Genomic DNA, 17,200 nt, shown 5'->3' with positions numbered 1-17,200 from the left:
CTGATGCAGTTTGTCTTATAGAGTTTTGCATTTTTCCTCCCCGAGCGCTCTGCTTGATCTTTAATTCATTAATTCCCGGGGTTCATACCAGGTTCACATGGAAGTCTTAACTCCTCTCAGCACTCAGAGCCTCTGTCTGGATCTCTCCCTCTCCCTCACGACTCTCTCACCTCTCCACAAAGCCTCTCAGGGGTATCTCGAGATGTTCTCTGTAAAGCAAGAAACGGCATTACATTCATTAAGTCGTAGAAGCGTCAGGCGTCATTGTGTGTAAAGTGTTGGACAGAAAAGATTTCATCATTTCATCTGTCGTAGTCATAGTATACCAGCCTTAATTAAAATTGCAGTTTTGTTTCACTGTTTTGTAATTACATAAATGTGTAAAAGCCAATTAGCAAAACTGGAAAGGGGAAAAAACTACAAGCAAGATTTTCAAAAAGATGATAATAGAATCTCTTATTTATTAATGGATGTATAGTGTATTATTTTGAATTACAGGGCAGATGGAAATTAATGGTTTACTCTGACTCATTTTCGTGGGGTTTTTTTCTGCTTTTTTTTTCCTGCTGATGAATACATAAATGATTCTAGAAAATAGTTGAATATTTTCTGCACTTTAAAGCCACAGTGATGAGATCCAGCAGTGCAGATTCTTCCTCTATTCTTTTTTTATGTTTTTCACGTCAATTTGAAATGAGTAGTGAATAAGGCAGGAGGGTGAAGCAATCCTGTGTTTCAGCAGTGAACACAAGAGCAAAGTAACAACAAAGGTTGATGTGTGCAGTCAGACCAGGCAGTCGATTCAAACAGGGTGGTGGTTGGGGGTACTGAGTACTATAAGTTTCTGTATAATAAGGCATCTATAAATTGCTATTAGCAAAGCCCCAAATTGCTTCGCAAATTTTTTTTATTATTTTTTATAATTTTTTATTATTTTTATTATTATTTTTTATTTAAAAAAAAGAACAATGAGAAACCACAGCTAAATATTTTTAAAAGAATCTCAATAAAAGACCTAAGATGTTGCCAGATGATGCAAGTCTGGTCACTTGATCTTACGAGCTGACAGCTATGGATATTGACCATTCAAGCATCTCAGAGAGCGCCGGTGTAACATGAAGGGGTCATGGTCTTATGGTACGGGGCTATTCAATGCTAACTGATGAGCAGAGTTTGTGAAAAATAATACTTGGCCAATGTGATTTTGGACATAGCAGAGTGATATGTACAGTATGTATAGCTAGCTGTAGCTAACAGTCATCAAAGCGGGAGCAAATAATTTCCTGTATGGCCTTATGTACAATGGATGAAAGAAACAATGTCATTTTGGATTGTATTAAAATCCATTTATTTATTATAAAAGCATCAGAACACTTACAATTACTTAATGGATTTGGTCATGAGCCAACTCCACTATTGAGCTGGCAACATCAGGCTTTTCTTCCATGCTTTAGGACTAAGAGTATAAAAACAGTCTTGGGGTCACTGGACTAAAAAGAAAAGTATAACTTAAGAAAATGTAGGTTAGAACAGTCCATGTGAGAAAACGCAAACTGCAATTAACAATGGACCAAGGATCGAGCCTTGAGGAACACCACAACTAAAATCGGTAACAGTGAAATGTTGCCGTGGGAACACTGAATTTGAAATGTATGAATGTTAAAGATCTAGAGCACTTCCCTTAGAACCAACCCCCCTTTTTTATGCAATGCAGAAGAATGGAATGATTGCGTAAAACCTATTAAAAAGGTCATTTGATACCCTCGGTAGAGCTTTCTCTTTGCTATGATGAGCTTTAAAAAAACATCCATATTACTACCGATAAAAGGGATCAGTTGAGTTGAACTGATGGCCCTTTTGTTGTTTATCATGCAGGTGAAGGTGTATAACCTGATGCATTACGAACACGGAGCTGATGATGTGCTTGTGATGGGAACTGATGGCCTCTGGGATGTCCTTTCCAACCAGGAGGTGGCTGAAGCCGTCACCACCTTTCTAGCTAACTGCGACCCTGACGACTTACACAGGTTGGAACTTTCCTTTGTTTTATTTCCTTTGCCTAGTTATTTCATTTTTGCTACATAAATAAATAGGAATTTTGTAAATTGTGCCTCTGTGTTGTGTATTTTATTCAGAATTACATCCTTCTTTTCAGCACCATGCGCTGTTAGACTATAGAGTTTGTTTCAAGAGAGTGCCATTAAATTAAATGAGCTACAGCGTATCACAATATTAAAGCAAGGGCTTCATTGCTGTGTCTTCTATTGGCCAGGTACACAATGGCAGCACAGGATTTGGTGATGCGAGCACGAGGTGTTCTGAGAGACAGAGGCTGGAGGATCACCAATGAGCGCCTGGGCTCCGGAGACGACATCTCAGTCTTCATCATACCTCTCATGTACGGCAACCGCCAGCCCTGAGGAGCATTCCACCGATGCTATGGTTCAGTGATGAGAAAGGCCTGTAGACTCAGCAGGATTGATTAGTCCTGAACTCAGAGTCCCCCTTTTAGTTTTCTTATTTATTTGCTTCCTTAGAAGAAGGTGGCACATTAATTTGTTGGTGCTTCATTTCTCTACGGGAGTTCAGGATTGATCAGCTCAGGGGAACTACAGTCAGCATCGCCATGTTGGTTTATTAAGACTCCACAGTCGTGAAAGCTTAAACCGTAGATAATTTTAAGTCACTAAATCATGTCATGAATAAACAATGTCAAGAAATAATTTGCCTGGCAAAACTCAAATAAGCAAATGCTTTTCTGAAGTGAAGAAGAGCTTTCTCGCTCTTTCCCTCCCTCCTCTTGTGCTAAACAATTCTGGGCTCCTCCTTCTACTATTCCCCTTTCTTTAGTTGATCCTTCCTTCTCTTGTAGGCTATTGTATATTTAACTTGTTTATATATATTTAAAAAAAAAAAGAATACCTCCTTTGTCTTGTGAAAATGGACCAAGCTGACATGTCAGCTGCATTTTCTGTTTTGCCACAGTGTGGCTTTAAAGGACTCACTTGCTGAAGAACTGTTTCAAGTTTGCCGAAGAAATTAAAGAAGTGTCGATATGGGCACAGAACAAGAGGTTATCCTCATTTCCCAAAAAGTCATTAAAGGATCTTAGCCTTTATCAATCGAAAGTTGAGACAGAAGGACTGATGTGGTTTATGAACAAACAAACACATCTGCACAGCAAAAAAAAGTTCACTGTGACAAGTCATTTAATCCAGTAACAAGTCGCCATGTTCTACTAAACGTTTTATTAAATTATTTTATTTTAATTATATTCTTAGATATTTAGGCTTTTGTTGTTCTAGCTATTCTCTATCAATTAAATATGAAGCTAAAATCATAGTTCAGCTTAACGAAAGATAAGAAATATTTTGGGTGGGGACCGTGGCACAACCAAACTGATTGTGACCCTATGTAATAAGTTAATGATCTTGTTACCTTTAAAAAAAAAATTGTTGCTCTGAGGATGGGGACAACATCTGTGACCACTAGCAATCAGCTGTTTTCTTGACTTTGAATCATCAAGATAGTGATGAACCACTAATAAGAAGTGTTCAGTCTGCCATCAGATTGAATTGGTGCAAGTTGGGAATTTTGTGTGCAGTCATTGATAAAACCTGTTGCAAATTTGTTGCTGTCAACATGCAACATTTACATGAACTACTTACATTCAGAAAACCTCCATAAATAGCGGTGCAGTTGCTGCAGGACAGCGATGTAACTGCAAAATAACATAGCCGGTTTACCTCTATGGTGCTTGCCTCTGAGTGGTCAATTGGTTGCCGCAACTTCTTACCAGGCTACTATCCATCTTTTTTTTTTCTCTCTCCTAGTTGCAGTGAGGTTGCGGTCCTATTTTTACTGTAGCGTGGCTAAGCCATAAGTCATAAGTGGTTTCTATCTACTGATTTGGAAAATAAATATTTTTTTAATATAATTTAAAATCCTTACATTTTTAAATTTGGGATTTGGTTTGGCAATTCTCTTGAAGTTATAAATAACTGTCTTAACGTGAGATTAAATGACTTGTACACCAGTGTATTTGCACTTTAGGCCAACCCATATAACTCACTGAAGACCCATGGTACGATGAAGAAGCAAATATTCCCTGCAGCAGGGAGGATTGATATAATTCATAGCTGTAGTTTTAAAAAGAAAAATCATGAAGTACAATCAAGGTTGAATCTGAAAGCTTTTGTTTTATTGTTTTGTTTTTGCATGTTTCTTGCTTTAGGTGCTTCATCAGAATACAGATGATGTTGCCTTCAGGGGGACGGGTTTGGGTAAAATGTGTTACCGTGAGTGGATGTAGTGGACTGTGTGTCAGTGCATGCAGTAGCATAATGTAGGCCTGGGATTATGAGCAATGGTGCAATGGTTTGAATTATTGTTGAATTTATATAGACTGAATGAGAACTGGTGATAATGTTATTTGTTAATGTGCAACGATCATGCATATATTATTGATTATATATTATTCCAGACATTTGGCATAAGACCCAAAGGATGAGAGCAACCACAAAGAAAGGGAACAAGATGAAACTATACCAATGGCTATACATGAAACCAAATCATTTTCTCTTTTTTCCATATTTGTTTCATATTTTTTAGTTTTAGTTTTAGGAAGTTGCAGAAGATATGAAGTAGTTTGTGCTTCAGAAACTTTTTAATCTCCAAATTTTTATTTGTATGTAGAAAATTGAAATTTTGAGATACATAACTTGAAATTTAGAATAATTTTGATGAAATTTTGACTTGCAGATAGGGGGGGAAAGTGGTGGAAAAAACTGACACGTTTCACTCCAAGCTGTTGAGGCGAGCAAACAAATATGTTTTAGAAGAAAAATGTGTTTTGAAAAATTAAACATCACCATAGTTGATGTATGGGGTTTTGGAATTAAACCGGTGTATTTAAAAGTTGACTGCAAAGTTGGAATATGTAATAAGAGGGTGACAACTATAAAGAAGTCAATTGTTAATAAGTAATGTCCTGAATGATGTCAGATAATTGAGCTGGATGAGAAGAATATTGGTTATTCCTGTGTGTATGGTGCATATGAAACTACAGCTAGCAGCTATCTAGCTTAATTTAGCACTGAGACTAGAAAATCAAATACTGCTGATCTTTACTGATACTATATATTATTATTTTGATCTGTAAAAAAGTCAGAGTATAAAAATTCCAGTTTTGCTGTGTTCTTTTTTTTTTTTTTATTTTTTTTTTTTTGCATATTAAAAAGTTGAGGTCTGTCTTTACACGTCAATTTCTGGGCTAGCTGTTTCTATGCTACACTAAGCTAAGTTAAGCTAATAGTCTCCTAGCTGTATCGTTTAGATTTACTCGTAGGAACTGAGTGTAGTATTGAAACATCGCACTTCATTCTTCCTAAGACTACATACATGCAAATTACTCAAAATTATTTTGTGTCACCATACATGTACACATGCTATTTGTCATGCTATCTTGCACATTGTTTGCAGCTGACAACAATAATCTACCTTTTCCTCCAAGAAGCAGTCATTGATGTTTACCTGAACTTTGCATGGTGCATTTTCCCCTCTTATACATTCCATTAACGAAATATTCCAGTGTTAAATAATGTATTGGAATATTTTCCTTCGGTTAGGTGTTTAGCATTTGTTAATTAATGAAAAACTTTTCTAATAAGTGGTTATTTTCCCTTCATACTTTACTTTTCCATGTAAATGTTTTTGATGCTACCAGATCTTCAGCATCTGACGTGTGCATCAGTATGTGTTTTGAATGTTCATCCTTCTACCTGTGCTTTAGGCTCTTTATTATTGTCATTAAGCCTTTTTCTCTTAAACGAATGTGGAAACATGAGTATATATTTTATTTTTCTCATCCTATTGTGCCACCCAACTACTGCACATCAACTCAGGTTCAACTGTCATGTGTCGATAACGACCTGTTGAGAGTGGTTTTCTAAAGACAGGAGGTGCTCTGTGATGGTCTTGGTTCCACTGCATTTGTAAATATGTGGGAGAGCATTGGTGTGTACAGGAAGCTCTTGATCAGCTTAGTCCCTTCAGTCAACTGTAGGTCTTGCTTTCTGAATTTGCTGTATTGTGAACCTTGTCATTGCTGTTGTTTTTTTCTACCTAAGACTACTAATGGTTTTAGAAAGATGCAAAGAGCTGATTTCTTTTTTCTGTAGCAAAGAGGAATTTTGAAGCCCAGTGGGAAACCGTTTTAAGTGACCATTGTGCTACCCTCAAACTCTGTTTGTGAATGTGAACTGCACATTTTATATAACGTGAAAATAACTTATGAGGTCAAAAAGAAATATTTTTAATGTTTCCTTGTGCAACACTTGGACTTTTGGGGGGGAGTGATGTTTACCTGCAGTGTTTCTTTTCCAGAAATAAAAAAAGAGACAATAAATGTTGAAGATCAATCTAAAGTTGTTGTTTGTCTCACTAAAAAAAAAAAAAAGACAGAAAAGGAGTCAAATGGAGCTGTGCTCAACATTCATGTGAACAGAATCGATAGTTTTCCAAACCTTTGCACTCTCAGTTCAAATTAATCTCAACGAGCAAGAAACAAAAGAGAGTCCAGAGGAGCTAATCAGTGTTGTTGCTGTTTATATTCCCTTGGTTCTGCTTGTGGGAGAAACTAACAAACACGGTCAACTGGACACTAAAGGACTAGTTTGGCTCTGAGAGCAGACAGCGGAGGGATTCATTAGAGGAAATACAGATTACTCACTGAATGTCAAACATTTTGCCGGAAACGCTAAACAAGATGAGACATTTTTGTTTTATTTATTTATTTTTACAGCGAACCGTAAGTGCAATGATTGTGCACAATCATTCAGACACAATTCATAATGTTGATGAGGTAAATATGGGTAAAGGCCATTAGAACAAACTGATTTCCTGTGTGACCACAAAGGAAATGTGGGGGAAAAAATGGATGAATGACCTCACTATTCATATACTGGTAAGTGGTTTATTTAATACTGTCACCATTGGCAATGATTGATGACTGCCTAAGTGAAAAAAGTGAAAACAAAAAACCGCTGCTAATTCTCTACAAAACATATATACGCTTTATTCTTCTCTGTTGCTTCCAGCTGCCTGTCGAATAATCTTGTAGTGAAAGGTTTGGCCTAATAAGCATGTGCTTCAGCCAGTACCTTTTTGATTAGCCTTATCTGGTGCTTTCTTGCTTTGTGGTATATCTTTCTTCTGTATTCATTGAGAGATTGAATGCTAATCAAAAAATAAACCAAAAAATATGCACATGCTTGATGAGTAGGTTATAAAAATAATGAGGTGGGGAAACTAAAATGTTCATCTTCACTGTAAAATAAATAAAGAACCCATTACAGTATTATACAATGTACTGCTTTAAAAATATAAATTTTTTATATTTGCCATATTTTTAAACACACATTACCATTTTTAACAGCTTTTTTCATGCAATCAACATGAAACCCTGCCTTTTATCAATAGTTCAGGCCGCTGATGGTGGAATGGTGTGGGGAATATTTTCTTGGCACATTTTGGGTCCCTTACTATCAGCCGAGCATTGTTTAAAAGCCTACTTATCATTGTTGCTGACCATCCATCCTTTTATGACCACAGTGATGGCTGCTTGCAGTAGGATGACGCTGTCACAAAGTGGAAAACATCTCAAACAGATTTCTTAAAAATGGTTTGAACAATGAGTTCACTGCACGCAAACGGCCTCCACAGTCACCTCAACAGAGCACCTTTGGGATGTGGCACAATGGATTTGCATCACGGCTGTGCATTTGACAAATCTGCAGCCACTGTGCGATCCTGTCGTGTCAATATGGACCAAAATATAAGAAGAATATTTTCTAGCACCTTGATAAAATTGTACCTTGAAGAATGGAGACAAAATTGGGTCCAAGCTTTTACCAGCAAAGTGTAACTAATAAAGTGTCCAGTGAGTGTACCATGATCCATGGCACACATCAGCTTCATTCTAAACTAATTTACAATGCATGTCACTAGGTGACCCTTTAAAATACATAAAAATCCTTTCATTCGTTAAAAAAAAAATTAAAGAAAATATATTCTTTTTAAAGTTCTCTCATACATGTACTGTCACAGGGATGGATGTGCATATAAAACAGGGCTAACAATTTATTTAATGAACTCGGCCTATGTACAGATAATTGTTCATCTCTAGCTCTCGTACACAGTGTGTATTTTGTCCTATCTCACTCCCAACACCACAAGCTGATGAATGCAGACGGCTGCCACAGAGGTTTCTTCCTGTCAAGTGGGAGTTCCTTTCCACTGTCACCAAGTGCTTGCTGTTAAGGGATCGTTTGATTGATGGTTTTCTATGTATTATTTTAGGGTCTTTACCTTACAATATAGAGCACCTTGAAGAGACTGCTGTTGTGATTTGATGCTATGTGACTAAAACTGAATTGAACTGAATCCTTGTCAGCCAGAGGCTCAGGCAGAGTGCTCTTAACACTTGGTTTCATTTTTCTTTGTTGGCCATCCCTCTGTGTCAGTTTAAGCAGACATCCACAATAAGCCCCACCCACCTGCTATTTAACCTTCTGTTTATAGGGGCAGCCAATCAAAAAACTGGGTTTCAATAGTTTCAACCATTTCACACAGTGAATGAACCGGTAACATACATACAGCACATTTAAACAGAAGCTGCCCCCCCCCAAAAAAAATAAATAAATAAATGTTTTAAAATACATGAAGAGCAGAAATACATTTTATTTGAGAGCGCCTTTTTAAAACCCAATGTCACCTTACAAAGAGAAGAAAGATATTAATAAAACAGTAGATTATTATAAAATACAAAAAATAAACAATTTTTTTAAAGGTAAGATCTGTATTAAAGCGAGCAAGCCAGTTTAAACAAGTATGCTTTAAGCTGTGACTTAAATAAGGGAAGGGAATCTATATTTCTTATGACTGGAGGAAGTGAATTCCAGAGCAGAGGAGCAGTGCGACTGAACACTCTGTTCCCCGTAGTGACAAGACGAGCAGAAAGAACAAGATGAATGGCAGATGAAGATCTGAGAGAGCAGGAAGCAGTGGTAATATGAAGCAGATCGCACAGATAAGGAGGGGCAAGGTTATGGATGCACTTAAATGTGAGAACTAAAATTTTAAAGTTTATCCTAGCTTCTATGGGCAACCAGTGAAGCTGATGAAGAATTGGGGTTATATGTTCTCTTAAGGGAGTACGAGTATCAGCACTGGTATCGGCAAAATTGGCCCTATATCTACTTTGCATTGGAGCTATAACACAATTTATAATATGGTACAGCACTAGGTTACCATAAATGCTTGCTAAGACACTTAATGGGACTGGCATCTTTAATTCCATCTTTGCTTTAACACCCCACCCCCGTGAGAAATAAGAATGTTTAAGCAGAACATTAATTATAACAAGATTTGGAATCAGATATACACAAATGCACGTGATGCAAGCTTTGGAAAAAATACTTTATTTCAAGAAATGTTAACATTTATATCACACACAAGTATTTGAATTTTCTTGAAAGCATGCGTTTTCTTTTTCTTTATTCCATCACTTCTTTTTCTGAACGATGTAAAGTGGGGTTTAGGCTTTTATGTCGATCCGGTTGGCTCCCTCGTTGCAAGTCACCAGCGCCGGCAAGGCAGTAGATTGCGCAGTCATCTCCGCAAGGGGTAATATGACAACCCGACCAACAGCACAAACTACTACCTCAGCCAGAACTTGGCACCAGGGATGCGCTTTTCTGTGGAAAATCTCTTGGTTCCAGATTTAATCAGACTATCAGTTTTATTGGTGTCCCCGTGCGTAAAAGCGCACGGAAAATGGCGCACGCCTAAAACGGGGCCGCAATAAAGCGAGACAAAACCCCACCCATAGTAGGAAAGGAGGGGGAAAAAAAACACCTCCCGTACATTTCCCATATCTCCTGCACACACGCTCTCCTCGGTTGACCTCGGTGGTAAGAAAAAGAGCAAATAGAGAGGGAAAATGTGGCAGGTAAGGGCGGCGAAGCGCGTGGAGTGGCACGGTGCCATTCATGTATAAAAAAAAAAAATTAAAAAAAAGGAGAGAGAGAGAGAGAGAAACACGAAATCCTGCTTTTAAATCTTGTTTTAATTAGAACAATATGGGTGACTGCACGCTATATAAAAACATATTCAGGCACAAATCACCACAAACCACGATACTAACCATTTACCCCCGAAAATATATATTTTTTTTTGCTCTGAGAGCAACACATTTTGTTTTGGGGGGGGGGGGGGGGGGTATTTGAAAGAAAGAGATTACCTAAAAGTGAGAACACTTCCTGTAATTCTGTTTAAATTTTTACCTTGCCGGACTTGTTGGATCTGAGAAAACGCAAACGATCCACGGGCTCTTCACACGGACCTTCACCTTGCAGCCGAACTGCAGCAGGCTGCATTAGAGCCTATTGTTGTCTGCTTCGGTCTCCGCGCAGTGAGCACAAAGTTGTCCAGCCATCACATCAGCGCGGTTTAAAGGGCAGAAAGCCGTACGAATCCAAACAGGAGACCCGCTTTGCTCTAACCATTCTGCCTCCGACAGCACGTCAGGTAGTGTGTGCGTCCCCTCCCCCCAACTAAAAAAAATCAAATAAAATGAGTGGATGTGGCGGAGCGCCGTGGATAAAATTCGCGGGGAACGTCAGGACGGGTGTAGCCACGACCAGAGATTGGAGAAAACGCAGAGGTCCACCTCTGACTGCTTTACCAAACACCAGCAGGAGAGGGCACACTGGCAGAGGGCGCCACCAGCTGGTAAAACACAGACGAAGGCGTTTTTAAAGATGTGCCGGACTGTAGCCGTCGTCTATTAAAAATGTGAAGTGCCAGAAAAATTAAAACTTTATGCTCGTGAGAGAGATTTCAGACTATCCATCCCTGTCATTCATAGCCTCCTTTAATGTCAGTGCGTTCTAACGTCCAATCTTAACAAGCAAAGCACGTTTCTCTTTGGGTTTCTCTTTTCTCTGACGGAGTGAGGCGCTTTGCTCACAGCCGATCCTCCTCCTCTCTCCTATTGGTCAGAAGGACGAGCCTCTTCTCGGTAGAACCGCCTTGGCTGTAAGCGGCCGGATAACCCGGAGGAACCGGGGAGAGAACACCGTGTTCCTGCTCACAGATCATACTAGGAGATGGAGAGCAGAAGATCAAACAAAGGGAAGCATGACAGCCTTCCTTTATATGGCTCATAGCGATGTTCACCTTCTTTAGGGAACGCCAGTGAGATCACTTACTGCTGGGATATGAGCCGAGCATGCTTTCCTGACCATAGATGTTAAAGGCGACCTGTTGTGCTAATATTCAGATTCATATTTTTATTCTACCAGAGCAGCTTTCAATGCTGCACATTTTTAAAATGCCATTTTTTTTATCCAAAGCGTAGCAGCATTGCATTAATTATAATTTCAAAATGTATTTAGAAAACCCAAAGAAGGAAAAGGTGATGTGTTTAGAGGAGTTGGATTGTGTTTGTGATACACATTTACATCTCTATGTAAAATATCTATATAAATGTGAATTCTAAACAGAATGTGTACCAATCACAGTATTGAATAAATAAACCTGTTATTTTATACATTTCAGTCCAGAATCTGAAGTATCTGGTAATTTGACAACTATGTTACGCAAAGGATACAAACAGATTTGTATTTTATTATTGTTCTTATTTATAAAATAATACAGTCAAAGATGTGGGGCAGCTATGGAAGCTGGTCAAGAAAGTGAACCACCAGGCCGAAGCACAGGAAGCTTTACACAACTTTATTGAAGATTGTGTATAAATACACATGCACATTTCAAATGTAAACCCAAGTGAACTCAAGTGCAGCCAAACCTGGTAACTCCCCACCCCCACCCTCACCCACACCCTCACCCCATACATCATCATGCAAGGATGTCTGGATTATCTTTACAAAAAAAGTCCCAAAACAGAATCATCCTTTGTTTAAAAAATATTCCCTCCCTGACGAGAGCACAGGCAAGACTCTGCAAACTAGTGTGTATGTGTGGACTCGAGCCACGTTACCCCTGACATTTCACGTCTTGCCAAGGTTTTAAATATATTGTTTATTATTAAATGCTTACATATAAATAAATAAATTTTATCAAATGTGCACTCACAGAGTGAACTCTTATGTACAGTATTGTATAAGCCTATAGTAGCAATCACATCTCACTCAGGATGGGGTGAGTTGCCCAAAAAGCAAGGCAGCACTGAGGCGGTAAAGCCACCTGAAGTCGAAGCACAGAGATGCTCTTAAAGGCATGTTACACATCTAATATTCTGAGGCAACAACAGATCCGCTAATGCTGTTTACAATGGAAAGAGCAGGTAGAAAAGAAAACATCGCACTCCACCATGGAGAATAGAGTTTTACCGCGAGTTACGTCGATGGAGGAATATCCTGCCAACGATGTGCCACAAAATATTTTCACTGTATCATGATCCCGAGAAGCTGAAAGGCCTTTTAGGCACACTCACCCCAAAATGTTTTTTTGTTTTTGTTTTTTTTAAGTTTTGTCTCCCTCTCTCCTCCTCAAAGCTCAGGACCACAAAAAAGGGACGCATTCAGCTAATACCCATGAAATTCATACAGGTAATATAAAATGCAAAGAACACCCATTTCCATCACCTTTCAAACTCGAAAGGGCCATGGGGAGAAGTGAAAGAAAGAAAGGATGACTTAAAAGGCATCAGTCACATACATGTGGTCTGGTTCATTCAGCATACATTCTGGCCCTCTTGTGGGTTAAAAGAAACTGGTGTGACGTGGCTGGGAGATATCAAGCAAGTAACATGGACATTCATAGACGAGTGCTCGCGTAATATCGAGAGATGGTGTGACGGCCGTGTGCAAAGAAAAGGCGACTGGTCTGAGATTAAGAGTTAAGGCCGAGGCGATTCAAACAAGAGACAATGAAATCACCGATGTCCCTAATCTCAAAGTGCCTAAAATCTTAAGAACGTAGCCACAATAAAGCTTTAAATACCATCTAATGAAGTACAACTTCAGGAGCGGGTGAAGAGGAGTAAAGAATCTCTGCTAACTCCTTAAACACCACTTCACTACATATAGGTTTGACTTCCGGATATAAACTTCTAAAAGAGCATTTCCTAATATTTAAAATATGGAGAGATGCAGTGTGGTTTCTTTGTAAAGTTAGCCACGCAATATCTCAGTCCTGCTTTACTGAAGAATTATAAACAGAGAGGACTATAGACAGAGCAAAAGCAGGATCTTAAGTTCTCCAAGGCTCATGCCAGTATGTTAATCATGTGTAAAAATCTAAGATCGCAGCAGCATGACAGAGCTAGCTCGGCTGGATGGCTATTTAAAAAAAGAAAAAAACCCACACAGCAACGACTGTCAGTTCTCAACATTATTTCTTAGTGTAGTGGCGTCTCAGCACTGGCTTTCTAAAGGCAGCTTCCTAAGCTCTGTATGTGAGAAAACTGACACAAAGTTGCAGTATGTCTGGCATCGATACATTTAAAATTTTAAAAAAAGGAAAGAAAAGCGGGGCGGATGGTTGGTGATTGTGCAAGTTCAAAAATGTTTCAGCGCATCATGAAAACTCGGTACAATTCAGTGTTTAAAATATTTACAAAATCTAAACGATGATGCTAAAATGATATGCCAAAAATGCATTCCTCTTAAAGATATGTACTTTAAAAAAAATAATAATAAAACTGAGATTCAAAGCTGTAAAAAAAAAAAAAAAAAAAAAACAAAGATCCCGGCTGTTTAGTGACTCTTCTCAGAGAGCAAGTGAGCAAATTCTAAACAAACAACGTGGCCACACACGCACACACACACAAACACACACAGTGATCCAACCACAGAGGAGGGCCCTGATTTCTTAAGAGTTGCGTACCCCTGTAGCCCCCTGACCCAACAGCTGATGTCTCCGCAGTGGTTCTTCCTGTCGAGCAGCTAAGTCCGAGCCGCTGGGTGGGACCAGTGGCGCCCGCTGTCACGCCGTGTGTCCGTATGGCTTTGGATGGAAAGATCCCATTCTCTCTATATATATTCATGTCCTCGATTCCCTCAGTTGGTTTTCATGGCGACGTCTCGATTGGGCGCCTGTTCCGCCGCCTCCTCTTCCTCCTCGTCTTCCTGCTCTTCGTCGTTCTTCCTGCACTGGTTCTCATTAGGGTCCTCGTCGTCGCTTTGAACAGCGGCGGCAGCGGCAGCAGACAAGCCTCCCTGAGCGGACAAGGCGGTTTTTCTCTCCCTCCTCTCCTCGCCCTCGTTCTCCTCATCCTCCCCTTCCTCTTCTTCATCTTCCTCCTCCTCTTCCTCCTCCTCTCGGTCGAGAGCAAAGTAGCCGGTGCCTTTCACTGTGTCCTGGCGCTGGTAGAACAGCACATAGGCTGCTTTGGACTACAGAGAGAGACGGAAACAAAACAGGAAACAGCGTCACTCAGCTACACTGACATGATGGAGTCAGGCTCACCTTAGAAAACGGACTTTTACCAACTTTTCCTTTTTGTTTTCCTTTGAGAAACAATGAGAAATGCAGTCACTAAAGATTTTTATAAACTGGAAAAGCGGGCTGTATAAATATTCACTAGACCACCAAATCTCTTTTCAATGGAAGCATCCAGGTCTAAAAAATGAAGATAATGCTTAGTGCAGATAAATGCAGTTCCCTTTATTGACCACTTGAGGCTCACTTGAACAGCAGGTCACAGTCCTTACAGACTAGTATAAAACTGCTTTTGTCTCTGCATCATCACAGCTGTACAGGGTCTGGATTTTTTTCCTTTAACGGGATTCGCCATTTTACATTGTACTAAGTCATATAGTTTCCATTATTAAGTGTGTGCTTTGAATACATGTAACCATCTGCTGTGCCACATCTTTATCAGTGTGGCCGTGTTTTACATGTTCAATATTTTTAATTTAATAATATGGCCAACAACGTGGCATGCACATGCACTTAGCGGCACTAGCAGATGCCTGAGAAGTGATTTTATTCTGTAGCTGTCGCATGTAGCTGTGTGAACACTCGTGCAGTTTGTCAAATGAACATGCCAAACAGCCTTGGCTGATAAGTTAACACCATCACCACTGACCATGGTCAAATGTGTCTGCAGAACAGTAGTCCACAAATCAGCAGACAACAGCAATCTTTCATTTAAACCCATGGTATTAATCTGTTACTGAAAGTAGTCCCTAATATTACATTCAGTCCTATTAAAAAAAAAAACCCCAAAACAAAACACAACAACAATTAGAACAACTGTACATTCTCGATGTTTTTTAATGAGCTCGCTAAATCTCCTCCAGAACATCTGAAGTTCAGTTTGCCTCCAAGATGTGAAAGCCTTTATAAACGCTCTCTATGCACGAAAACATCTCCGTGAGGGTTTACCTGTCTGGCTTCAATCATCCTCCCCACCACAGAACAGAGAGCTCTCTGTACCACACACCCACACTTACTTTTTGGGAAATCTCAGCACAGTTGTCATGATGCATGCTCAATCATCCAGGTAAGTAAATCCCAAAAGGTTGATTCTGTTCATCTGGACGTAGCATTTCAGTGGGAGAAACCACTGAAAATGTTACGTCCAGATGAACAGAATCAACCTTTTGGGGTCTCAGCACAGTTTGATGCCTTGGAGAACTCAGGCCGTGTGACAACTACATAACTCATCCTCATTACAGTGCACATACGTGCATTACTCTGATGACATAATTCATTTTATTTGCCCAGCAAGTCTGCCTTTAATAAAAATGCAGTAGGACCTGCTGTCTGTGGCTTTTACAAATGAGGACACTCACCACTATTTGATCTTCGCTGGCAGGAGACACGCTGCTGTCATCAAAGTTGTACCACTTTCCATCGTCTTTGTTTTTAGCATAACCAGTATCTGAAAAGTAACAAACACAAGATTAAAAGACAGGAAAACACAGCAATTAGAGCAGAAATTACTCAATGATTAATCATCTAGTCATTCAAAAGGAAATTTGTAAGAGTTTATGCACCAAATCGAAGCTTTGATTTGAAGAGTAGAAACGTGGCAATGCCAAAAACTGTGTGGGAGACGTATCGATTTTAACAAAAAGAGTTACCGCTCTGATTACATTTATTTTTCTGTTGGAAATCCTGTAGTCATGAAAATTTCCATTAGTTAGAGCCCCGTTTCACCATGTTTCCCTTTCTGTGTGTCATTTTATATACTCCCACTGCTTGGCTCTTATGTTATAAAAGCAATTTGCGACTTCTAACAGCATTACTAACTAATAAAGAGATTCTACAGTTTACAGATTCACAACAAGCCAGATTTAAACTGTCTGGTTACTCAGAGGCCACAAGAACATTCTTCTTTCTACCAGTGACCTTTCATGGGGTTGAAATTAAATCCGGGAACATTATAAATCCTAATTTAAAAAAAAGGAAAAAAAGAAAAAAGATACATGGTTGCATGAGTTTGAGTCTTACAGTGGCCCCCTCCCATCCCACCATAGTGATTGGACACAGCAATGAGGTCGTAGCGACAGGGCCCGGCATTGGGGTTGATCAGGAATTCAGACATGTCCAGATCTCTGGGAACAAACACGAAACAAGCCGTCATTGCACACGTTCAGCGTGGTGTGTTTGTGATGAAGGTAGAAACATGTAGCATGTACAGTGTTGTAAATCAGGATCAGACCCTGCATTTCTTCTTACGCTTTTCCCATATTTATCACACCGACATGTTTCAGACCAACATTGAAATCTGACTGATTTAAATATGCAAAAAAACCATCTAAAAACAAAATAATGAAAATAATTTGAAGGTTTTTTGGAAAGTTCATAAAATATGACTTATTTAAATTTTCAGATACCAATTTTCACATCTTGTGTATTATAGCGATCACAATATAATACTCACAAATCAAAGTGTAGCAAAATTTATTCAGAAAAACAACAAATTAAACATTTAAATTATGCGCTTTAATAACTGAAAGCTGAAGCGTCAAAAGACAGACTCACAATTCACCTGTTTGCCTTACAGCAGAAATACACACAACTTGTGTCAACACTGATGTCCTTGAGCACATGCCATGTTTGTCCTACCTTTTTGGGAAACAATCATTTGCTGTTGGGTTTTTTCCTCCCTCAAAAAAAATACTTTGAGTTGACTACAATACATTACATAAAAAAAATTATGCAG

General features: G+C 39.1%; 2 protein-coding genes across 5 annotated transcripts in view; one reads left to right on the top strand and one right to left on the bottom strand.

The window, feature by feature from the left end:
* LOC102311011 (protein phosphatase 1H) overlaps positions 1-6,490 on the top strand; it is a 35,737-nt gene extending 29,247 nt beyond the window's left edge. The window contains exons 9-10 of the mRNA XM_042217296.1: positions 1,876-2,027; positions 2,273-6,490. Coding sequence (XP_042073230.1) covers positions 1,876-2,027; positions 2,273-2,420 — 300 coding nt within the window. The 3' untranslated portion in view covers positions 2,421-6,490. The remainder of the gene's footprint in view (positions 1-1,875; positions 2,028-2,272) is intronic.
* Positions 6,491-11,781: 5,291 nt separating this feature from the next.
* Positions 11,782-17,200, bottom strand: part of LOC102307584 (ubiquitin carboxyl-terminal hydrolase 15) — a 34,476-nt gene continuing 29,057 nt past the window's right edge. For all 4 annotated transcript variants that reach the window (XM_042217763.1, XM_042217766.1, XM_042217769.1 and 1 more), the window contains 3 exons: positions 16,486-16,589; positions 15,825-15,913; positions 11,782-14,420 (listed from right to left, as the gene is read on the bottom strand). In XM_042217763.1, coding sequence (XP_042073697.1) covers positions 14,085-14,420; positions 15,825-15,913; positions 16,486-16,589 — 529 coding nt within the window. In that variant the 3' untranslated portion in view covers positions 11,782-14,084. The remainder of the gene's footprint in view (positions 14,421-15,824; positions 15,914-16,485; positions 16,590-17,200) is intronic.

Source organism: Haplochromis burtoni, unplaced genomic scaffold (assembly GCF_018398535.1).
Source record: "Haplochromis burtoni strain Fernald_Lab_line unplaced genomic scaffold, NCSU_Asbu1 Contig_14, whole genome shotgun sequence".
Lineage (NCBI taxonomy): Eukaryota > Metazoa > Chordata > Actinopteri > Cichliformes > Cichlidae > Haplochromis > Haplochromis burtoni.
This window is presented reverse-complemented; position numbering and strand designations above follow the sequence as displayed.